The sequence below is a fragment of the Moschus berezovskii genome, chromosome 14 (assembly GCF_049115385.1).
Source record: "Moschus berezovskii isolate FMDL1 chromosome 14, NW_MosBer_1.0, whole genome shotgun sequence".
Classification (NCBI taxonomy): Eukaryota; Metazoa; Chordata; class Mammalia; order Artiodactyla; family Moschidae; genus Moschus; species Moschus berezovskii.
In genome coordinates, this window is record NC_142473.1 from 8,679,626 (window position 1) to 8,705,552 (window position 25,927).

Consider the following 25,927-nt stretch of genomic DNA (forward strand, 5'->3'; position numbering starts at 1 on the left):
AGAAAACCCTAAAGATACTATCAGAAAATTACCACAGCTAATCAGTAAATTTCACAGTGTTTCAGGAAACAAAATCAATACACAGAAATCACTTGCATTTCTATATACTAACAATGAAAAATCAGAAAGAGAAATTAAGGACTCAATCCGATTCACCATTACAACAAAAAACAAATAAATATCTATGAATAAACTTACCTAAGGAGACAACAGAAATGTACACAGACAATTATAAGACACTAATGAAAGAAATCAAAGATGACAAGAACAGATGGAGAGATATTCCATGTTCCTGGGTAAGAAAAATCAATATTGTGAAAACGACTATACTACCAAATGCTATCTACAGATTCAATGCAATACCTATCAAATTACCAATGGCATTTTTCACAGAACTAGAACAAAAAATTTCACATTTCATTTGAAAACACAAAAGATCCTGAATAGCCAAAGAAATCTTGAGAAATAATGGAGCTGGAGAAATCAACCTTCCTGACTTCAGATTAAAAAGCTACATTCATCAATACAGTATGGTACTGGCACAAAAACAGAAAGACAGATTAATAGAACAAGATAGAAAACCCAGACATAAACCCATGCATCTATGGGTACCTTATTTTTGACAAAGGAGGCAAGAATATAATTGGGGCAAAGAGAGCCTCTTCAATAAATGGTGCTGGGAAAACTGGACAGCTACATGTAAAATAATGAAATTAGAACACTTCCTAACACCATACACAAAGATAAACTCAAAATGGATTAAAGACCTAAATGTAAGACCAGAAACCATAAACTCTTAAGAGGAAAACATAGGCAGAACACTGACTGACAAAAATCAAAGCAAGATTGTCTATGACCCACCTCCTAGAGTAACGGAAATAAAAGTCAAAGTAAGCAAGTGGGACCTGATTAAACTTAAAAGCTTTTGCACAGCAAAGGAAACTATAAGCAAGGTGAAAAGACAACCCTTGGAATGGGAGAAAATAATAGCAAATGAAACTGACAAAAGATTAATTTCCAAAATATACAAGCAGCTCATACAACTCAACACCAGAAAAACAAACAACCCAATCAAAAAGTGGGGAAAAGACCTAAACATATTTCTCCAAAGAAGACATACAGATGGCTAACAAACAAATGGAAAGATGCTCAACATGGCTCATTATTAGAGAATGCATATCAAAATTACAATGAGTATCACCTCACACCAGTCAGAATGTCCATCATCAAAAAGTCAACAAAGAATAAATGCTGGAGAAGTTGTGGGAAAAAGGGAACGCTCTTGCATTGTTGGTGGGAATGCAAATTAATACAGCCACTATGGAAGACGGTATGGAGATTCCTTTAAAAGTCAGGAATAAAACCACCATATGACCCAGCAATGCCACTCCTAGCCATACACCCTGAGGAAACCAAATTGAAAAAGATACATGTATCCCATTGTTCATTGTAGCACTATTTACAATAGCTAGAACATGGAAGTGACCTAGATGCCCATCAAAAGATGAATGAATAAAGAAGTTTCGGTACATATACACAATGGAATATTCAGCCATAAAAAGGAACGCATTTTAGTCAGTTCTAATGAAGTGAATGAACCTAGAACCTATTATACAGAGTGAAGTGAGTCAGAAAGAGAAAGATGAATATGTATTCTAACACATATATACGGATTCTAGAAAAATGGTACTGAAGAATTTACTTACAGGACAGCAGTGGAGAAGCAGACATAGAGAATAGACTTGTGGACATGGGGAGAGGGGAGAGAGGGTGAGATGCATGGAAAGAGTAACATGGAAACTTACATTGCAATATGTAAAATAGACAGCCAACGGGAATTTGCTGTACAGTTCAGGAAACTCAAACAGGGGCTCTGTATCAACCTAGAGGGGTGGAATGGGGAGGGAGATGGGAGGGAGGTTCAAAAGGGAGGGGATATATGTACACCTATGGCTGATTTGTGTTGGGGTTTGACAGAAAACAGCAAATTCTGTAAAGCAATTATCCTTCAATAAAAATTTTTTTTTTAAAAAAAAGAATACCCTGGCAATAAAGAATGCAAAGAAATCTCCCTTGAGATGGTTCAACCAAAGAAAGGCAATGTAAAAAGAAGATACAATCAAAATATTAAAAATATCATGAAAGTATAAATAGAATGAATAAAGACATTTTATAAATCCTAAGAATATCAAAAACAGGCTTGAAGCCTGAAGGAGATAATATTAAGAAAAATAAAAGAAAATATTAACTAACAGAGGGTAAACAAATCTATACCAATCAAAATGTTTATACTTTTGTATTTATAGTATTTAGATAAATTAGTGTATAAACAACTGAGGTGAATACAGTTGTGATTTTAAACAATATGGGAAAATAATAGACTCTTTTCAAAAGTTCAAGTACACAACACTATCAGTCTACTCAATATAGACAAGCAATATTTTTTAAATCCACTTGAGTAAAATCGTTATCTTTCACACTGAACAACAACCAGGTATCAATGACCTTCCTACTGTTTGCATCTCTGTGCTTCCTCTAAATATTACCTGCATTGACACTGTGATCTCTTGAAGAGCAGCATCTGCTTCATCTTGCTTAGTTTTAAGTAATACACTTTGTTCTCCAGCTTTTCTGTTCAATTCAGCCACAAGAGCTTTGGCTTCATTTAGTTTAGATACACCAGCCTACATTAATAGAAGAACTGACAATATTAAAAGAAAGGAATTTTATATACATAGGGTAAACAAAGTCTGTAAGAATGAATCAAAAAAATATAAATGTGTACAAATACCACATCTGAAGTGAACTTGAGTTTTTCTTATTGCTAATTATAACAATTTAGTCAACTGTTTACACATTAAGATGTAAAAAGAGACTCCAAAAAGGATTTAGAGAAAACTGGATCTTAAAGCATCACAGTAAGGCTAATACATTAACATATATTAGATAGCTTAACCAGTGGGATTTTACCCAACTGCATTAGACAGGAAAGAAAATAGAAAAAAAAAAAAAAAATCCTCAGTAAACCTTTCTAATTTTTCAGTCTCATTAACTGATCAAAAGGATCTCAGGGACCACTCTTTTTATACTGGACATGCCTTGGTTTTGTTTGTCCATTTTCCAACCATTTTATAAGAGACTGCCTTACATAGGGTGCTGGTTAGCAATCACTCCAAATACTTCGGCTATTCTTTGGGAGGGGTGGGGGTGACCCTGGTCTGGCCATTATAACACTCCATTCCACTGTCCATCGATAATCCAAGGAATGAACATGAAAAATATTCAACACAATTGCATTTTTGCTGCAAAACTAATCAGAAGAAAGATAGCAATGGCAAAAAAAAAAAGGGAATGTAAACTTGGTAGTTCAAACGGAAAAGCGTCTGCCTACAATGTGGGAGACCCAGGTTCAATCCCTGAATCAGGAAGATCCCCTGGAGAAGGAATGGCAACCCACTCCAGTACTCTTGCCTGGAAAATCACATGGACCGAGGAGCCTGGTAGGCTACAGTCCATGGAGTCGCACAGAGTCGGACGTGACTGAGCGACTGCACTTCACTCACTTCAAACAGTATTTACTGAGCACCTGGTACAGAGGACGGGCACCGTGCCAGTTCTTCACATAAGCATTTTATCTGATGTTCACAAGACACTGACCCAACAGAGCTGTAACTCAGTAAATTTACTTTCCTCAAATACAACAGAGAACTAAATCAGGAAACTAACCCTTCAAAGCATGTGCAGTTAGTGGCTTAATATAAATGAAAGTAAATCAGTAGAAAGAAGGATAACGATAACTCTATCAATTAATGTTCCTGGTTTCCTACCCTTACAAAGAGAAGCAAGAACTCTGGAGATGGAATGCTCTCTGACAGAATCTGAGGCTAGCATTCTAATAGCACACTTAAGCTGAAGCTCTACAATTACAGAAATACAAAGAGTTCCAAATGTACTAAGTGATATAAATAAGAATATAATAAATTATACATATTAATGAAATATATATAATAACATATACTTTTAAGAATGTTTATAAAATATAATTATAAATACAAAATCTACGATAAAACATATATTTTAATTAATAATAGTTACTTTTGATTTCTAAAATAAGTTCATGTGAAAAACCTTTAAAACCAGCACAATAGGCTATCAAAAGCACACAAATAACGTGCGTAGTGAAGAAAAGAAATAATTATTCAACCAAAAAAAATACAAGACCATTCCTATAATCCAGTGGGCAATATAGATAGGTGAGACAGTTTTCCAGGACATTTAATACAGTACAAATATTTATTTATGGCATTGTGATTTACATAATCCTTGTCCCCTAGACATAAATAAAATAATTTTAGATCACCAATAATGTACCTGCAAATGACTTTGTCTTTTTAATAATTCCTCTTTCTTGCTGCTACTAATGGCAGAATACACACGTAAAAAGGTCATATATCGGCTTGGTGTAGCACCATATGATTTACAAGACTCATGGATTAATAAAAATGATTTTAGAAAATCAGGATCAACTAGAAAAGAAAAAAAATGACAATGTAAGTATGGTCCATTAAGAATTACAGAAAATAAACTTAACTATATCTTCTTCTAAAGTGAAAGGGAAGTCACTTAGTTGTGTCTGACTCTTTGCGACCCCATGGACTGTAGCCCACCAGGCTCCTCCATCCATGGAATTTTCTAGGCAAGAGTACTGGAGTGGGTTGCCTTCTACTCAATGAAATTATGAGTTAATATATTTGCTTAAAGGTGAACAGGTATTCCTAGCTATCCATGCATAGCTTCCATTTTTCTTATTAATTTGCATTATTTTTTCCAGTGGTCTCTACACTTCAACTGTATTTATATACCCTTTCCTGTATTTCCCCTGACAAGTTTTATTGCTGCAAGAAAGACAAACCTAGTTTCCCATGTCAATTAATTGGGACTACGTAACATGTAGTCTCGGAGAAGGCAATGGCAAGCCACTCCAGTACTCTTGCCTAGAAAATCCCATGGATGGAGGAGCCTGGTAGGCTGCAGTCCGTGGGGTCGCTAAGGGTCGGACACGACTGAGCGACTTCACTTTCACTTTTATGCATTGGAGAAGGAAATGGCAACCCACTCCAGTGTTCTTGCCTGGAGAATCCCAGGGACGGGCGAGCCTGGTGGGCTGCAGTCCATGGGGTCGCACAGAGTCAGACACGCCTGAAGTGACTTAGCAGCAGCAGCAACATGTAGTCTAAAAGTAAGCTTACTAAAAGCTATATGAGTGGAAAACAGACACCAAACCAAATAATACCTATCCCCTTTTACGTACATGGGAAGAAACAGGATTCAAAAGTCAAAAAATTAAGAACAAGCTCTCATTAGATTCAATATACACATGCGTGCTCAGTCGCTCAGTCTTGTTCAACTTTTTGCAAATCCATGGACAGTAGTAGCCCACCAGGCTCCTCTGTCCATGGAATTTTCCAGGTAAGAATATTGGAGTGGGTTGCCATTTTCTCTCCAGAGGATCTTCCTGACCCAGGGATCAAACCCACATCACCTACACTGGCAGGCAGATTCTTTATTACTTGAGCCACCTGGGAAGCCGATATACACATGACCAACCACATTATCTTTCTCTTGTTGTCTCAACCTATTCCCCTCTGTATTCTCTACCCCAGTGAACAAAATCAACTTCTAATAAATTTTCCAAGTAGAACTCTGATAAATTTTCTTGCATCCTTCTTTTTCCTTGCATACAGCAGCCATTATATAACCAAATCCTCTTTAGATTACCTCCTAATACTGCCCAAGTCCATTCCTTCCTCTTAGATTAGAAGGGATAGTACCCCTGTTTCTCTGTACACCAATCTATTTCTAATATCTGAAAAATCAGGTGGATGCAGAGACTTCTCTTTCTAAAACAAGACTCTGGTTACATCTCTAACAAAAACCTGCCAATTATCCCAAATCACTAAGAAGACAGAATCCAAATTCCTTCTGTAGATGGGGAAACAGTGGAAACAGTATCAGACTTTATTTTGGGGGGCTCCAAAATCACTGCGGATGCTGACTGCAGCCATGAAATTAAAAGACGCTTACTCCTTGGAAGGAAAGTTGTGACCAACCTAGATTAAAAAGCAGAAGCATTACTTTGCCAACAAAGGTCCGTCTAGTCAAGGCTATGGTTTTTCCAGTGGTCATGTATGGATTTGAGAGTTGGACTGTGAAGAAAGCTGATCACCGAAGAACTGATGCTTTTGAACTGTGGTGTTGGAGAAGACTCTTGAAGTCCCTTGGACAGTCCATTCTAAAGGAGATCAATCCTGGGTGTTCATTGGAAGGACTGATGCTGAAGCTGAAACTCCAATACTTTGGCCACCTCATGCGAAGAGTTGACTCACTGGAAAAGACTCTGATGCTGGGAGGGACTGGGGGCAGGAGGAGAAGGGGACGACAGAGAATGAGATGGCTGGATGGCATCACCGACTCAATGGACATGAGTTTGAGTGAACTCCGGGAGTTGGTGATGGACAGGGAGGACTGGCGTGCTGTGATTCATGGGGTCGCAAAGAGTCAGACACGACTGAGCGACTGAACTGAACTGAACATGACATGGAAGGCTCTTCATTACTGACCCTGCTTTCCTTACGACATTAGAAAACAGCAATTATTTCATCAATAAAAGCCAAATAAAATAAATTTCATCAAAATACTACCTGATTTCTTTTTCTTTTCTTCTTTTCTTTTTTTATCACTGTATCTTTCTTCACCACCCATTTCGCTGAGTAACATTTCAGGTATCTAAAACAGGAACAGCATTTCTTTAAACTTCAATTCAGTATGAAAAAAGTTTAAGTAAATCCAATATCAGAGGTAAAAAAAACACTTAACACACCAAATAAAAAGTATCAATCAGACTTTTCTTCTAGGATTCCTTCCAGACTAAGTAAAAAAAAAAAAAACAAAACAGTACCTCAGTCTTCAGAAAACATTTCCTAGTTGATACTTTGACACATATCAACCATTGACTGGAAATTAATAGCACACAGGAAAAGCTTCAACATCTCACTTGAAAAATGATTAGACTTTATTAAATGAAGAAAATAACAATTTTCATTGAATTAGAAAATAATCACGGATATCATTTAAAAATCACAAAGTAATAAAACCAAATGTTTTATTTGGTATCAAACTAATAGAATGCCTTCAGGAAATAAAGGAACAGGAAGGATTCTTAGATTTCTTAAATGAGAAATAATGAAAAATAAATGAAAATAATTTCATAATTGATAATGCTAAAAACTATCTATTGTCTAGTCATAGCAAGGTTTTTGCCACTATCACAAGTAAGAAAATTAAGTAATGAACAGATAACTAAACTATATATAAAAAAGTTTAAACCCTAATTCTGGGGGAAAAAAACAAGTAGAACTCCAAAATTTTTAAATTAAGCCAAAAACCTTGAACTTATTTCATCTGATACAGTTCACATGTCTAATAAGAACAAGTGCAAGTAATCCAGGTAACCAGATCAAAAAACATCTTTTTCTTCTCAGACTGAATAAAACGTTAAGACAGAAGATGCCTTAACTAGTGGAGAGTTTGAAAGTGCCATGATTCTTGAGCCAAAGAATATTTTTTTTTCTCAAATACTTTCACTGATTTCTAAAAATATACTGAAGCAACTGAGAGAATATTTTAAATACACACTTTTAAATCAACGGACATTTCTTTGGAAACTCACTTTCTTTAAAATGCTCTATACCTCAGGTCAGTTAGCTTGATTGTGCTAATCATTTCACAACATAAAATAAACAAAACAACATGATATACACCTTAAACACATACAATTTTTATGTGTCAATGGACTGCAAGGAGATACAACCAGTCCATTCTAAAGGAGACCAGTCCTGGGTGTTCACTGGAAGGACTGATGCTAAAGCTGAAACTCCAATACTCTGGCCACCTCATGCAAAGAGTTGACTCATTGGAAAAGAGTCTGATGCTGGGAGGGATTGGGGGTAGGAGGAGACGGGGACGACAGAGAATGAGATGGCTGGATGGCATCACCGACTCTGTGGACATGAGTTTGAGTGAACTCCGGGAATTGGTGATGGACAGGGAGGCCTGGCGTGCTGTGATTCATGGGGTCGCAGAGAGTCGGACACGACTGAGCGACTGAACTGAACTGATACCTCAATAAAGCTGGGAGGGATGGGAAAGAATCTATCCCTAAATAATATCCCATGTTAGTGAAGTTTTCTTGCCTGGTTTCAACCACATTCCACTTTGCTTTCACTCTACCTCCCAGGAGATAAAGACAGCACTTTCTAAAGAGTTGAATGAGTATATTAACACTATTCATTCTTACCAATACCTTGACCTCTCAATTCCTTGAATTCTTCTCCTTCTGTTATCTATCACCGTTTTCCCAGCCACTCTCCCCCACCACGTCAAATGGTCTCATCCTAATACCTCGTCATTAACAGTAACTGCAATAATTTCATAAGCTCACTTGCAAACATCCCCCTTTTACCATTTACATTCCTGTCTTACCAGCTTAACCTTTTGCAATGCAAGTAATCCTCAGATTTCACCAAGACCTGCAGTCTATTCATTAAACCACCTTTACACTGTCATTCGCCATCTTCCTACCATAACTTCTCAGCTTCTCTGGCCTTCCCCTACTTTGTCAGACTCAGTCAGTCAGTTCATCTTTGCAACCCCATGGAGTGCGGCATGCCAGGCTTCCCTGTCCATCACCAACTCCTGGAGCTTGCTCAAACTCATGTCCATCGAATCAGTAATGCCATCCAACCATCTCATCCTCTGTCGTCCCCTTCTCCTCCTGCCTTCAATCTATCCCAGCATCAGAGTCTTTTCCAATTAGTCAGTTCTTCACATCAGGTGGCCAAACTATTGGAGCTTCAGCATCAGTCCTTCCAATGAATATTCAGGACTGATCTCCTTTAGGATGGACTGGTTGGATCTCCCTGCAGTCCAACGGACTCTCAAGAGTCTTCTCCAACACCACATTTCAAAAGCATCAATTCTTCTGCGCTGTTTTCTTTTTATAGTCCAAATATCACATTCATACATGACTACTGGAAAAACCATAGCTTTGACTAGACAGACCTTTGTTGGCAAAGTAATGTCTCTGCTTTTTAATATGCTGTCTAGGTTGGTCATAGCTTTCCTTCCAAAGAGCAAGTGTCTTTTAATTTCATGGCTAGAGTCACCACCTGCAGTGATTTTGAAGCCCCCAAAAATAAAGTTTCTCACGGTTTCCATTGTTTCACCATCTATCTGCCATGAAGTGATGGGAATGGATGCTATGATCTTAGCTTTTTGAATGTTGAGTTTTAATCCAGATTTTTCACTCTCCTCTTTCACCTTCATCAAGAGGCTCTTTAGTTCCTCTTCACTTTCTGCCATAAGGGTGGTGCCATCTGCATATCTGAGGTCATTAATATTTCTCACAGCAATCTTGATCCTAGCTTGTGCTTCATCCAGCCTGGCATTTTACATGATGTAATCTGCATTTAAGTTAAATAAGCAGGGTGACAATATACAGCCTTGATGTACTCCTTTTCCTATTTGGGACCAGTCTGCTGTTCCATGTTCGGTTCTAACTGTTGCTTCCTGACCTGTATACAGATTTCTCAGGAGGCAGGTCAGGTGGTCTGGTATTCCCATCTTGTGAAGAATTTTCCACAGCTTGTTGTGATCTACACATTCAAAGGCTTTGGCGTAATCAGTAAAAAAAGAAGTAGATGTTTTTCTGGAACTCTCTTGCTTTTTCGATGATCCAGCAGATGTTGGCAATTTGATCTCTGGTTCCTCTGCCTTTTCTAAATCCAGCTTGTACATCTGGAAGTTCACAGTTCACGTATATTGAAGCCTCACCTGGAGAATTTTGAGCATTACTTTGCTAGCGTGTGAGATGAGTGCAGTTGTGTGGTAGTTTGAACATTGTTTGGCACATACTCAAGGAGCAAAGCAAAGCCCCAATCCTGCTTAAATGCAAGTCACCACTATTGCAGGTCTATAAGCCTGAGTGCACACGTGACTGGAGAAAAAGCACACAACTACACTGAATGGCCTCAGCTGAACTTTATAGTCACTAGCCTCATGTGAACCCATAATGCTATCTAGCTATTACTATCATACTCCATTCTCCTAAGCCTTTCACTCTTCCAAAACACTGTTTTGCACATCCTCTTAAAATTCAACATTTCAAAATCTCTTCCCTCAACTTTTCTCTCAAGTGATTAATCTTAGTTCCGATTTCACTTGGAAAACAGAAACAAACAGAAGTGTCTAAAACTTCCCAATGCTACCCTGCCTACCAGCTTGGACCCAGACCCCTGTACTCTGCTTCCTTTCCTGTTGCTACAGATGATGCTTTCGTTCTGCAAGCAAAGTGAAGTGAGAGTCGCTCCATTGTGTCCGACTCTTTGCGACCCCATGGACTATACAGTCCGTGGGATTCTCCAGGCCAGAACACGGGAGTGGGTAGCCTTTCCCTTCTCCAGGGGATCTTCCCAACCCAGGGATCAAACCCAGGTCTCCTGCGTTGCAGGCGGATTTTTTACCAGCTGAGCCACAGGGAAGCCCAAGCAAAGGCCTGTCCTCAATCCTCTCGTTTGTGTAATAGACCTATATGCTGTCTGGACCCAAGGACTTTGCTCCAGCAATTCCCCCTTTTCATATAACACGTCTTGTTTCCTTTCTTGCATTCCCAGCAGCATATGGGCATGCTCCAGTTTATCCTATCTTAAAAATTTTTTTAAAAAGAAAAAAACTATTTTATTCCCACTTCCTGCCGTTACTGATCCATTTTAATCTTCCACTTTATAACAAAATTCTTCAAAAGAGATGACCACATTCACTCTCTACTCTTCTCATTCTTTCCAAAACACATTTCAATACCATATTTTTTTCCACCACTAACTGAAACTGCTTCATTAAAGTCACTAAGGGACACAAGTTGCTAAACCCAATGATCAGCTTCCAGCCTTCACGGACTTCCATGTGTCACAGTAGTTCATCCTTCCTTGCTCCTTCGGAATGCTGTTTTCACTTGGCTTCCAGGCTTCACTTGTATTCACAACTCCTGTTTTCCTATTTCCCTAGCAGTTCCTTCTCAGTATCCTTTGCTGGTTCCTGTTCATCTCAGGGTCAGCCTTTGGATCGGTTTCTTCCCTTTCTGCCAATATTCACTCCTTTCATAGTATTTGTTCTCAAAGCTTCAAATGCCACTTAAACTCTGATAATTCCCACAATTTTGCCTGTATGCCTCACCTTTTCCCCTGAACTTCTCAATCTTCCAACTCGGATGTCCGACACACCTCATATTTAATAGATCTAAAACTAAAACCTTCATCTTCTCTTCTCAAAATGTTCCTCTCATAGTCTCCCCTCAACTGACAGGTATCCCAGTCTTTCCAGGAGCTCAACTGGAAATCTGGATACCTGAAGGTATCCTCAACTCCTCACTTCCCCTAATAACTTACTACAATCTGTCAGCAAACCTTATCATTTCCACTGAAAAACATACCCAGTATCTACCAGTTCTCACCACCTCTACCACTACATCCTGAGAGCAAGTCATCCTTGTCTCTCACCAAGGTTACTGCAATACCTTGATAACTGCTTCCTCCTGGTCTTCCACAGTATTTTCAAACAGAAGCCAGTGTAATCCCATAAAACATCAGAACAGTTTTGCTCACAAGCCTCCAAGGAGTCCCTTTCTGGTTTCCAGAAAAGCTGAAACGCTTGTAGTAGCATACAAAGCCCCACACTAACCGCTCTCTTAACCCCCGGACCTCATCTGCAACTACTCTCCGCCGAGTGCACTCTGTTACAAATGAAAGAAAAGTGAAAGTGAAGTTGCTCAGTCGTGTCCGACTCTTTGCGACCCCGTGGACTGTAGCCTACCAGGCTCCTCTGTCCACGGGATTCTCCAGGCAAGAATACTGGAGTGGGTAGCCATTTTCTTCTCCAGGGGATCTTCCTGACCCAGGGATTGAACCCGGGTCTCCTGCATTGCGGGCAGACGCTTTAACTTCTGAGCCACCAGGGAAGCCCCTGTTACAAATGAACTGGCCCTCAAATCACCAGGCGTGCTCTCATCTCAGATTCTTCCTATAGACAGTTTTCCCTCCAAATATCCCCGAAAAGAATGTAAACTCCATGAGGGCAGGGACTTGTGTCTCTCTTTTCTCTGCTACATCCCCAGTATATAGAAGAGTGACACATACTAAGCATCCAATAATTACTGCTTCTTAATGAATACCTCTTGTTCATGTAGCCTCTTCAGACTGGAATCACTTTCCTCTATCTATTTACTGAAATCTATCTAAAGGGTCATCTCAACTGTAAAATGTTGTCTATTATCTCAAATTACGCTTCTTTCTCTGAATCATGATAGGCAATAGTTTGCACATCTACTATATAAAAATTAATCAATGACTGGAAATATGAGCATCATTGAAGGAAACAATATTGAAAATTATTATGTATTCAAATGAAGCAATGCGAAAGGCTTCCAATTGAGACGGTTTTTGAGTTCACACTTTTAACTCATACCCTTCCAAACACATGTCATAACAATGACAGATTTTTTTAAAAGGCACCTAAATTTTAATTGAAACAACTGCTAAAATTATTGCTGTGATATTTTAATCATAAGCTAGTCTACAACAGACTAAGAAATGCACAAAATTTTTAAAATATAATAAACATCTCTGTGGTCCTTAATTAAGAACATAATCTTACACCTAAAATTTTGTAGTCAACTAATCTGTCAAGTACAAGAGTATGAAGAAAAGACAGCTATTTTCAAATATATGAGAGATGCTCAGTGCCACAATTAAGGTAGTATTATAATAAACACCAAAGGGAAGTTGTGACAACTAGTAACTTTAAAAAGAAAACGTGCTTCTTTTTTATTTCCATATTTAAACGTTAAACTTACTTTCTTCATACTGCTATCTGACCAAGCCTCCATCCATAACACCTGGCACTTCTTATGCAAAGCAGGATTGCTCTCACAGTTTATTATGAAGTTTAAATTTGTGGAATCCATTATCAAAACAATATGCAAGTTTTGTTGCACTCCTAAAAAAATAAGATAAAAATAGTCATGGAATATTACAATATTAATTGTTATTGTAATCCATATATGGTCTGGTTTTATGAAATTAAAATTTTCTGAAATTGGATGGCAGAAGCTGTTTAACAAAAGAGCAAGCTATGAAACAGAATTATACTCTAAGATCCCCAGCTTGGGAAGATACCCCGGAGGAGGAAACAGCAAGCCATTCCACTATTCTCACCTGGAAAACCCCATGGACAGAAAGCACAGCAGGCTATAGCCCAAAGGGCCACAAAGAGTGGCTCACGACTGAACGGATAGCATGCCTGCAACGCACATGTATGTGCTCTGTCTGCACAAGCTGGGATAAAATATCCAAGAAAGATATGATATTGCTGTTGCTCTTCAAATGTCTACTGGATCCTATTAAGTAATTGTTTTCTTTTTAGGATTTTTGTTTCAATACTCAGAAGCAAAACTGATCTCTGGTTTTCTTTTAGGAGAAATATTTTTCCTTGTTTCAATGTCAATATCATCTTCCCTTCATAAAAAGGAATTTAGAAATGCCCCTTTATTTTCTATGTTCTGAAATAGTTCTAAAATAGCATTGAAATGATCTGTTTCTTAAAGGTGTGGTAGAAATTCCCTCTAAGCTTAAAGGAGAGAGAAGGGAGGGTAGCTCAATAACAGATGTTCTTGTAGAAAAATAAAGATGATCACTGTAATAGCAGTGTCTGGGTGGAGTCACTATTGCCTTATTTTTTGCTTATCAATTTTAGATATCCACTGTGTACACGAAACTGCTTCTGTAATAACATGTTTCTTTAGTTTCAAAAAAACTTCAGAATGTGAAGTGAAGTGAAGTGAAAGTCACTCAGTCATGTCCGACTCTTTGCGACCCCATAGACTATACAGTCCATGGAGTTCTCCAGGCCAGAACACTGGAGTGGGTAGCCTTTCCCTTCTCCAGGAGATCTTCCCAACCCAGGGATGGAACCCAGGTCTCCCGCATTCCAGGCGGATTCTTTACCACCTGAGCCACAAGGGAAGCCAATAGCAATGAACCAAGTTAATTTCTCTGCTGGACAAATGCACTGCAGCTGTTACAGTAGGATGCTAACATGAGGGGAAGCTGGGTGAAGGCTACACAGGGACTCCCCCGACCATATTTGCAACTTTTCTATAAATCTAAAAGTATTTTTTAAAAAATATTAAGAAGAGGTAACATGGAGCAGAAAGCTGAGAGCAGTGAGGTGCCCAGGCTGATGGAGTGAACGTACATTCTGTACTATGTGAGTCCAGGGCGGGGAGGGGGAAGGCCACCCCTCCCCCACATCAGGACTCAATAATGGGGCTTAGCTGATCACTGGCCTTCTGATGTGACTTCCTGGGAAAGAGGAAGGACTCATGCTGTTGGTTTCCCTGGCAACCAGCCCCCACCCCTAGGTGCTGGCCAAAAGTCATCTCATTAACAGAATGTGGCACAATCTAAATAATTCACTAATTCTCTAAGATAGGTACTAAGTTTACCACACGGCAAAAAGCAGCAGAGTAAATATCCCAACAGACATTACCATACTTTCATCCCCACCTTTTGCTAAAATTTTACTTAACATGTTTTATTATAGGCTAGCCTTCAGTCTACTTACCAGCTATTTTCTAAAAGTTCTATAAAAAAGAAAACAATATAAATTACCAAATGGACCCAAAATTTAAGATACCTTTGCAATCTAATGGGAAAATAAGGTAGATTAAATGGTATTTATTTCACACGAAGCACAGTTAAATTAATGAGCTCTATGGCACTTACTATATGTGAAGTAGTTGAAGACTGGTCCAAAAAATCCATCCTGCGAAGCCTGATCTTTAAGAGGCAAGAGCAAAGGCTCTAATTCTTCGAGAGTATAGAGTCCAGGAACTTCACCTGCAGAACATTATATTTCTTCTGAGATTTAGCTACGTTACACTAAATTCAACACACATTTTATATACATGATGCTTCTTCTATTTTTATATGAAATAATCTGATGTTATTCAATCTTTGTTTCCAAAACAAGCAAGCCCTATCATCTCTATATTATTCACAAATATATACCTATAACCTTCATTCAAAAAAATTCAAACTCCTCCCACTGACCATTCATCTATCTGCTTTTCCAAGTCCTTCTCTACTCTCTTCCAAGACTTTGTATACTAACCTCAGTGAACTTTTTTGTGTTTTAAAACTTTAACAAAATATTTTCTCTTCTGGAATACATCATACCACAGTCTTGCTCTGCCCCAAATCTTCCACTAAAAATAATGTTTATCCCTCAAGACACTACTCTGCCAACTGCCATGCCCATGCTCCTGCTGCTGCTGCTAAGTCATTTCAATTGTGTCTGACTCTGTGCGACCCCATAGACGGCGTCCCACCAGGTTCCCCCAATCCCTGGGATTCTCCAGGCAAGAACGCTGGAGTGGATTGCCATTTCCTTCTCCAATGCATGAAAATGAAAACTGAAAGTGAAGTCGCTCAGTTGTGTCCAACTCTTAAGAGACCCCATGGACTGCAGCCTACCAGGCTCCTCCGTCCATGGGATTTTCCAGGCAAGAGTACTGGAGTGGGGTGCCACTGCCTTCTCCGGCCATGCCCATGAACCTTTCCGGAATACCAACATGTTAGGGAAAGTACTCTTTTCTCTTGAATATAATATCCAAACATCACTGTTTGGCATTTATCACATCATTTAATAATGAATGAATTACTTCTCCCTGCCCACTTAGATTCTAAATTCCCAGAAGGCAAATATTTAATTATGATCAATATTAACCTTAGGACATTCCTGGCAAAGAATCTAAAACATAAATATTTGCTAAATAAATGAATGAATGAGCTTGTTGCTAGAAATCAGGAGAACTAGTCATGGCCTGCTACTATGCAACAGAATGATGAAAATCAAATAAAGGTGGTAAGACTATAAGAATTTGATAGAGGGCTTGTTCACCACTATAAATCCAGTTATTGAATAAATATGTATTAAATCAACATATTTGTAGTTCACAAGAAACTATAAGATTAAGTGAAAATTTTTTTTCTGCATTCATGAAAAGTGCAACACAATCTAAGTCACTACTTTATCCTCATCTCAAAGGTACCAGATTGCAACCCAGCCATCAGCCATGTGCATGTTCACACACAAGCACATTCATATCAGTGTGCTCTATGTCTGTCTCTAAACGTGGGCCATACCAAGATACCCTTGTATCCTTAAACGTAATAAAGTTAGTTCCAGTTACATACTCTATAGGGAATAGGAATTTTAAATATAGAAAAGAGACCAAAGGGCCTATTAAGTACTTTCTCTGAAAGTATTTTTCACATAAATATTTTTGCCAAAAAATGTTAGAAAAATTAACAACCAAAATTTAACTTTATGATTTTTGCTGTTATATGTTGATAATAAAGACCAATTTATCTTACAATAATTACTGGGTTAATGCTTATCTGAATGTTTGCTTTCAAAAATTAAAACAAAAACCCTGAATATCTGGCCTACTACTTTACATCACCCAAAAGGAACAAAGTCGCCATCTAGTGACAATTTAAGCAATATGCAGGAATAAGAACTTTAAAAATCAAAATGAAGTGAAATTGCTCAGTCTTTGTGACCCCATGGGCTGTCCATAGCACTCCCCAGGCCAGAATACTGGAGTGGCCTTTCCTTTCTCCAGGGGATCTTCCTGACCCAGGAATCAAACCAGGGTCTCCTGCATTGCAGGCAGATTCTTTACCAACTGAGTTATCAGGGAAACCCTAAAAAAACAGGTTATTTACAAAAAAGGCCTAATACCTTCACTATACCATTACCTCCACTTGGACAGAAGTTGATGTACTACTTGCTAACTAGAGTCTTTCTCATTTGGGCACTAAAGTGTAGACACCTTACTTTATAAATAAAATGTTTTCTTCAACCAAAGCCATTAAATTCTGAAAACAAAAAGACTACTTCATGCAGAGTCTACCTAGCAGGATTCAAAACATGTATTATATAAAACCACAGTAGAACAAGAGCATCATGTAAATTTGTCCTCAGTCCCTGGAGTGGAGCAACTCAGAGAGCTGACACTAGATTTAACAAGGTTTATTTTATACTTAAGTACCAAAACACTCTTGGTCCAAGTTCAAAATAAAGCTGCGCCACGCTTAGTAGATCCGTCGTGTCTGACTCTTTGTGACCCTGTGGATTGTAGCCCACCAGGCACCTCTGTCCATGGGGGATTCCAGGCAAGAATACTGGAGTGGGTTGCCATGCCCTCCTCCAGGGGATCTTCCCAACTCAGGGATAAAAATCAGGTCTTCCACATTGCAAGCGGATTACCTACCGACTGAGCTACCATGAAAGCCCCAAAACAAACCTATCTCACACTAATTCTATTAACGATGACAATACATTATAAGCAGATTCTAATAACCTTCAATAATTCTGCAGAAAAGGAAGAAATATAGGAAACTGCAGGTATTCTCCTCAGGGACTCACCAAAAAGATCAGCTGGCTCCAGAGGCAAGAGTATACCACAATTCAAAAAACATGAGATCTAATATATCTGAAATACAACTGCTATCATATAGCCATATTTAAGGTCATATTATAATTATTAAATTATTCCACTAATGATGGACAGTGAGGTTCTACTATATTTCTTATTTCTTACATATTTCTTTACAGTTCTTTTATTTCTACAAACTAAATTTCTACAATTTTAATGTTTATATCAAAGGGTATAGTACATTTCTTAAATAAGTACTGGTTGATAACTTTCCCAAAAGGTTGTATACATTATCTAATAGTCCCACTAAAAGTGTGTAAGAAGGCAAATTATTCAGTATATTTACCAATATCAATATTTAATCATAATTTTTATACAATTCCACAACCTCTTGGTTTCATAAAAACAGGGTTTCTCAGTTTTCCTGCCCTGAGCATGTTTAAAGTTTAACCTTCTGTCTCTTTAGTAGAAGCTATGGCAAATATTTTCTGAAACATAATTTTATATAAGATAACTTCACTTGAATAATATTTACATTATTTATTTTTCTTTATATAAAACCCATTCACTTGCCTGAAGACAAAAGGCTATTGATCATCTCCAGAAATGTAGGATGCACAAACTGGTAATCCTCAAGAAGGAAAACCACCTGCTGGGCTTCCACACCCGCAAGATGCAGCACCTGCACAGTAAGAAAGGACACTCTGGAACCCAGTAAATGTCTTTTGGCAAACACTGGTAAAGAGTTTCATTCTGTAGGTAAACTAAGTTATTTTAATTGACTGATACTTTATGGGGTAATCAGAATATAGTTTGGAAAGCAAATTCAGTTCATAAACAAATATTACTGGGAGAACATTTAATTGTTTTATAGCTAGAACATTAAAAGCTAGAGGATTATTTTTAAATGCACCCACATATGTCTTAAATTCTACTTTTTGTTTATCTTACCAAGCCATATAACATCCCATAATCTGAGGTACTGAGAGCTAAAAACATAATTTTGCAAAATCATGAAGAAAACAATCATAAAAATAAAATAAAGACTATACTGTATATCAGAGACTTAAAGGCCATTAAAGTCTTTTATAATAATAAATAATTAGGATTTAAAACCAAATAAAGTAAAAGACTGTGAGGCACTTACATGTTTGAGATCATTCTTGAAATGCTTCAGTTCATAACCCCTGGAAATCTTTGGAGAAAACAGCACTGCTCCATGCATGTGACTGACTAAAGAAGTGACGGTCCGACGACCCACACCACTGCGTCCTGCTAGCAGAAGTGAACCTCCAGGAAAACTCAGCACTCTGTCAATCCTAGACATATATTCCAGGACTTCTTGGAAAAGCAAAATATCTAAATTCTGGTTATCTCGTCCATAATGAATAAGACCCTTTTTAAAAAAACACAAACAATATTACATAATTAATATAAGTCCCAATTATATAACAAATTGTTAATTATCTAGATTTAGATATTATATTTTTGGTGCACTCAAGAAAAGAGGTTAAGTAAGTATGTGTTGTCTCACACTCTCTTATCTATCCAGTAATCCAGCTACATGGCACTTGTAAGGAAAAATTTACATGATGTCAAAGAAGTGCATAGGTCCACAACAGTCAGTTACTTTTGAATATCTTTAATATAACTAGTAAAAAGCAGTGTAAGATAAGCAGGTTTTATAAAGACTTCAACCTCTCCAATTTTTACCACTTATTACCGAGGGAATATTTCATGCAAAGATGGGCACAATAAAGGACAGAAACAGTATGGACCTAAGAGAAGCAGAAGATATTAAGGAGAGGTGGCAAGAATACAGAGAAGAAACTAAACAAAAAAGATCTTCCTGACCCAGATAAACACGATGGTGTGATCACTCACCTAGAGCCAGACATCCTGGAATGTGAAGTCAAGTGAGCCTTAGGAAGAATCACTACGAACAAAGCTAGTGGAGGTGATGGAATTCCAGTTGAGCTATTTCAAATCCTAAAAGATGATGCTGTGAAAGTGTTGCACTCAATATGCCAGCAAATTTGGAAAACTCAGCAGCGGCCACAGGACTGGAAAAACTCAGCTCTCATTCCAATCCCAAAGAAAGGCAATGCCAAAGAATGCTCAAACTACCACACAATTGCACTCATCTCACACGCTAGTAAAGTCATGCTCAAAATTCTCCAAGCCAGGTTTCAATAGCACATGAACTGAGAACTTAAATATGTTCAAGCTGAATTTAGAAAATGCAGAGGAACCACTGATCAAACTGCCAACATCCACTGGATCATAGAAAAAGCAAGGGAGTTCCAGAAAAACAACTACTTCTGCTTCATTGAATACAATAAAGCGTTTGACTGTGTGGATCACAACAAACTGGAAATTTTTTGAAGAGGTGGGAATACCAGACTTCCTCACCTGCCTCCTAAGAAACCTGTATGCAGGTCAAGAAGCAACAGTTAGAATTGGACACAGAACAACAGACTGGTTCCAAATTGGGAAAGGAGTATCAAGACTGTATATTGTCACCCTGTTTATTAAACTTGTATGCAGAGTATATCATGTGAAATGTGGGGCGGGATGAAGCAAAAGCTGGAATCAAGATTGCTGGGAGAAATATCAATTACCTCATATATGAAGATGACACCACCCTAATGGCAAAAAGCGAAGAGGAAGAGCCTATTGATGAAGGTGAAAGAGGAGAGTGAAAAAGCTGGCTTAAAATTCAACCTTTGTAAAGCTAAGATCATGGCATCTGGTCCCATCACTTCACTGGAACTAGATGGGGAAACAATTTTCTTGGGCTCCAAAATCACTATAGACGGTGACTGTAGCCATGAAATTAAAAGACACTTGCTCCTTGGAAGAAAAGCTATGACCAACCTAGACAGCATATTAAAAAGCAGAGACATTACTTTGCCAACAAAGGCCCATATAGCCAAAGCTATGGTTTTTCCAGTAGTCATGTACGGATGTGAGAGTTGGGCAATAAAGAAAGCTGAGCCCAAGGAATTGATGCTTTTGCACTGTGGTGCTGGAGAAGACTCTTGAGAGTCCCTTGGACTGCAAGGAGATCCAACCAGCCCATTCTAAAGGAGATCAATCCTGGATGTTCATTGGAAGGACTGGTGCTGAAGCTGAAATTCCAATACTTTCATCACCTGATGTGAAGAGTCGACTTATTAGAAAAGACCCTGATGCTGGGAAAGACTGAAGACAGGAGGAGAAGGGGACAACAGAGGATGAGATGGTTGGATAGTATCACCGACTCAATGGACACGAGTTTGAGTAAGCTGCGGGAGATGGTGAAGCACAGCCTGGCGTGCTGCAATCCATGGAGATGCAAAGAGTCAGACACGACTGAGCAACTAAACAACAAAACAACACATGAAGTCAGTGTGCACAGAGTATAAGACAATTTCCAAACTCTCAAAACGCAGTACCTAAATGAAAGTATTTTGTGAACCCTCATTTTTATGTACTGCTCGGATGCGAATCAAAAGCCTATGAAGAGGTAATATGCCCTGCCAGCAGCCACTGATAGAGGGAAGGGAGAGAGAGAGGACAACTTTCACACATTTAACAACACCTGCATATTCCCAAACTTTGCAATATCCATTCCAGTCAAATAAATCAGCTTACCAGACTATGAATAACTTTTCTTGGTACAAAATCCATACTTGCTTGCTTGCTTGCTAAGTCACTTCAGTCGTGTCCGACTCTGTGTGACCCCATAGACAGAAGCCCACCAGGCTCCCCCGTCCCTGGGATTCTCCAGGCAAGAACACTGGAGTGTGCTGCCATTTCCTTCTCCAGTGCAGGAAAGTGAAAAGGGAAAGTGAAGTCGCTCGGTCGTGTCTGACCCTCAGCAACCCCATGGACTGCAGCCTTCCAGGCTCCTCCGTCCATAGGATTTTCCAGGCAAAAGTACTGGAGTGGGGTGCCACTGCCTTCTGCAAAATCCATACTAACTTCCATATAAATATTAATCTTTGAAGCAATCATATGCAATACGGTTTTGCTTCTTATTACAATTAATATCAAAAAAAAACCACTCTGTAGGACAGTGCTGTCATGTCAATGTATGGCAAAACCAACCAATATAATACTGTAAAATAATTAGCCTCCAATAAAGAAAAATAAATAATAAAAAAATAATAAAATAAAAGTTTCAGTGAAACAGCAGCATCAACATCATCTGGGAACCCATCAAAAATTTGGATTCTTTCCTGAGTTTAAGTTCAGATTAGCATCTATTGAATCAGAATTCTCACAATGGTACCCAGTCATCAACATTTTCTGGTTCTCAAAGTGATTCTAATGCTCACTAAAGGCTAAGACCACTACTCTAGGATGAGCAGTTAATAGTACATTAACTGTTAATATTATATTATCAGTGGTATTTCCCAATTAGGTCTTTTTAATAGTTCCAACCTCAGATACCTTTTCCCAGCATGTACCTACAAGTTTAGACTTCTCTGTGTAAGTACATGTGCTTCTGGTTAGATCTGACATACTGGGCTAACTTCTATAAGACACAAACCAGTTTCTTCTACTCTAAGATCTTTCACTTCATGCCCTCAGAAAGCTTGCAACAAATATTTTGAAAATGGCTTTAATCATAATCAAATCCCAATTCAAATTCATGATTCATATCATACCTTTTTAATAACATCCTTAAGATCTGAAGAATTTAGTTTTCCAAGTGGTTTTCCATGGGGAGGCAAAGGTTGTCCTGGGATCGACCTTGTTCCTGAATTATGTTGGGCTCCCCATGAAACATAGAAATTATCTGCAGAAATGAGATATTTTTTTCTTCATATGTGTTATTTCTAATGGGAGTATCAGTAAATATGTTTCACACTACACCATTTTTAACTTTACTAGTCCAGATAAGAACATCCCCAAAAAGGTAAAGATTAATTACTTTGAAATGGCAAATAAATAAAACAATCCCAAAATTATTCTTGAAGAACACAGATTTATAAATAATATCAAGAGCCCTATCTTTTAAAATAAAAGAAAAATTAATCATATTGTAATTAGAAAATAAAAACACCACAACTTTCCTTGAATTTATCTATAGCAGGGTTCCTGTTACCGTAGAAGGAAAATCTGTTCACCATTCTATCAAAACTTTCCCCTCCCCTTCCTCTGGGAGACTGTTTCATCAGTCTTCTTGTCATATACTGCGCTCAGCAACAGCCCTCTCTTCCCTAGACTCAGCTTCTTTCTTTCTCCATCACATTTCTCACATTTTCTACTTAGCAAAACCACTATCTAAACTCTTATTTGGGAACAACAATACTGCCCTAAGTGCCAAATCCAAACCTTCCTTATAGTCATTATCCTAACATGACTTGTGTGCATCTCCTTAACGGAGCTTTTTTCCTTGAATCTATACTGGGCTCATCAAGACACTACCACTATTCCCTTTCACCTGTCCATTTATCACTCATTTTTTTTATTTTCACTGGAATCCAAAGTCAGCCTGTTATGCTTTAATTCTATAATAAATATTCCCTTGGAATTATTTAATCTTATTCTGTATATTAAATGATCAACTATCTAAATGTATACCAAAATCTGATTGATGATCTACAGGCAGGTCTCCCAGCTCTAGTCTAGTTCCATATTTCCAAATGCTTAACATATAACTCATGCATTCATTCATTAAACACATATCTATCACAGACCTGTATTTAAACACTGTACTTTGTTAGAAATAAGTAATGAATAAGACAAACCTAATTTCTCCCCTCATAGAAAGGATAAACTTTATGTAGACTCCCAAAAGACACTTGAAAAACATTCAAACACATGTAAAAAACAACTCATTGTCTTCATATCTCATCATTTCTCAACGATAAGAGCATGCTTCTAACTCATATCCCTGCTACAAGCCTCTGCCCCATCATGTGTACCCTCACTGCTACTAGAGTAACAAACACAAAACAAAATCTGACAGTGCCACCGCACTCCAGTATCACATATAGCTTCCCACTGCCTTAGAAAATTTTACTAATCAAGGCAATTTGGCTACAATGTGGCTTCACCTATTGCTTGAATCTCTTATCTTCCTCTGTATCCTACTACATACTCCAGTTTTCTAAAACCTTTGATTCTTTGCATATTCTTTTCCCTTTGTCTAGAATGCCCTTCCTCTCATCTTCACTTAATATAGTCATTCTTTAAGATACAGCTTGTGTACAGCTTAGTCGCCAAGTCGTGTCCGACTCTTGTGACCCCATGGACTGTAGCCTGCCAGGCTCCTCCGTTTATCATATTCTCCAGGCAAGAATACTGGAGTGGGTTGCCATTTCTTTCTCCAGGAGATCTTCCCGACCCAGGGATCAAACCTGGGTCTCCCAAATTGCAGGCAGATTCTTTACTGACTGAGTTATAAGGAAAGTTCAAGATACAACTTGGTTTTCTGCAATCTGCTCAAAAAAAATTAAAATCTTAGGTGTTACTCTAACAAATATGTTATAGGACATATGCTGAAAATTATACAATACTAATGAAAGAAAGCAAAGAGTAAATAAATGAATAAATATATTATAGCCATGGATTAGAAAAATCAACATAATAAAGAGGTCAATTTTTCCCAAAACCAATACACAGAACTAATACAATTCCTACCGCAATCCGAAACACTGCATATACAGACAAGATTATTCTAAAATTTATATGGAAAGGCAAGGGAATTGAAATACCTAGAATGATTCTGAGAAAGGAAGAATAAATAAGGAAATAGTCAATTGAATTTTAAGACACTAAGCTACAGCAATCAAAACTATGTTATTGGCAGAATGACTGACATACATCACGGAACAGAACTGAGAACCCAGGAACAGACTTACACAACTAATTTTTGAAAAATGTGCAATAGCAATTCAAGGCAGAAAGGTAACCTACTCAACAAACAGTGCTAGAACAAGTGGACAGCCATAGGCAAAGAAATGAACTCTGACATAAGTCTCACTCCGTACAGAGAAATTCACTCCAACTGGATCACTGATTTAAAATATAAAACTATCAAAGATCATGGCATCTGGTCCCATCACTTCATGGGAAATAGATGGGGAAACAATGGAAACAGTGTCAGACTTTATTTTGGGGGGCTCCAAAATCACTGTGGATGCTGATTGCAGCCAGGAAATTAAAAGACGCTTACTCCTTGGAAGAAAAGTTATGACCAACCTAGATAGTATATTCAAAAGAGAGACATTACTTTGACAACCAAGGTCCGTCTAGTCAAGGCTATGGTTTTCCCAGTGGTCATGTATGGATGTGAGAGTCGCACTGTGAATAAAACTGAGCACTGAAGAATTGATGCTTTTGAACTGTGGTGCTGGAGAAGACTCTTGAGAGTCCCTTGGACTGCAAGGAGATCCAACCAGTCCATTCTAAAGGAGATCAATCCTGGGTGTTCATTGGAAGGACTGATGCTAAAGCTGAAACTCCAATACTGTGGCCACCTCATGCGAAGAGCTGACTCACTGGAAAAGACGCTGATGCTGGGAAGGATTGGGGGCGGGAGGAGACGGGGACGACAGAGAATGAGATGGCTGGATGGCATCACCGATGCGATGGACATGAGTTTGAGTGAACTCCGGGAGTTGGTGATGGACAGGGAGGCCTGGCGTGCTGTGATTCATGGGGTCGCAAAGAGTCGGACACAACTGAGCGACTGAACTGAACTGATAAACTATTTAGGGCAGAAAGATAGGGGGAAATCTTTAAAATCTAGGACTCCGCCTAGTTCTTAAGCTTGACACCAAAAAAACCTTTGAAAAATTAATAAATTGAACTTCATAAAATTAAAACTTATACTTTGGCCACCTGATGCGAAGAGCTGACTCATTTGAAAAGACTGATGCTGGGAAAGATTGGAGGCAGGAGGAGAAGGGGACAACAGAGGGTGAGATGGCTGAATGGCATCACCGACTCGATGGACATGGGTTTGGGTGAACTCCGGGAGTTGGTGATGGACAGGGAGGCCTGGCGTGCTGTGGTTCATGGGGTCGCAAAGAGTCGGACACGACTGAGCGACTGAACTGAACTGAACTACCTATAAAAGACTCTATTAAGTAGATGAAAATACAAGCTACAGAGTGGGAGAATATATTTGCTAATCACATATTTGATAAAAGAATAGTATCTAAAACACATAATGAACTCTAAACACTCAGTATTTAAAAAACCCAATTAGAATGTGGGCAAAAGACACAGAGACATTTCACTGAAGAGGACACACAGCAGACACTCGGTGCTCAACCTCACTGCATGACTCCATTTTCAAGACACAAAACAAAA

General features: G+C 38.4%; 1 protein-coding gene across 4 annotated transcripts in view; it reads right to left on the bottom strand.

The window, feature by feature from the left end:
* Positions 1-25,927, bottom strand: part of DYNC2H1 (dynein cytoplasmic 2 heavy chain 1) — a 460,552-nt gene that overhangs the window by 306,450 nt on the left and 128,175 nt on the right. For all 4 annotated transcript variants that reach the window (XM_055422858.2, XM_055422857.2, XM_055422859.2 and 1 more), the window contains exons 48-55: positions 22,270-22,400; positions 18,762-19,010; positions 18,188-18,296; positions 14,895-15,008; positions 12,965-13,107; positions 6,702-6,786; positions 4,372-4,526; positions 2,547-2,684 (exon numbers count right to left, since the gene is read on the bottom strand). In XM_055422858.2, coding sequence (XP_055278833.2) covers positions 2,547-2,684; positions 4,372-4,526; positions 6,702-6,786; positions 12,965-13,107; positions 14,895-15,008; positions 18,188-18,296; positions 18,762-19,010; positions 22,270-22,400 — 1,124 coding nt within the window. The remainder of the gene's footprint in view (positions 1-2,546; positions 2,685-4,371; positions 4,527-6,701; positions 6,787-12,964; positions 13,108-14,894; positions 15,009-18,187; positions 18,297-18,761; positions 19,011-22,269; positions 22,401-25,927) is intronic.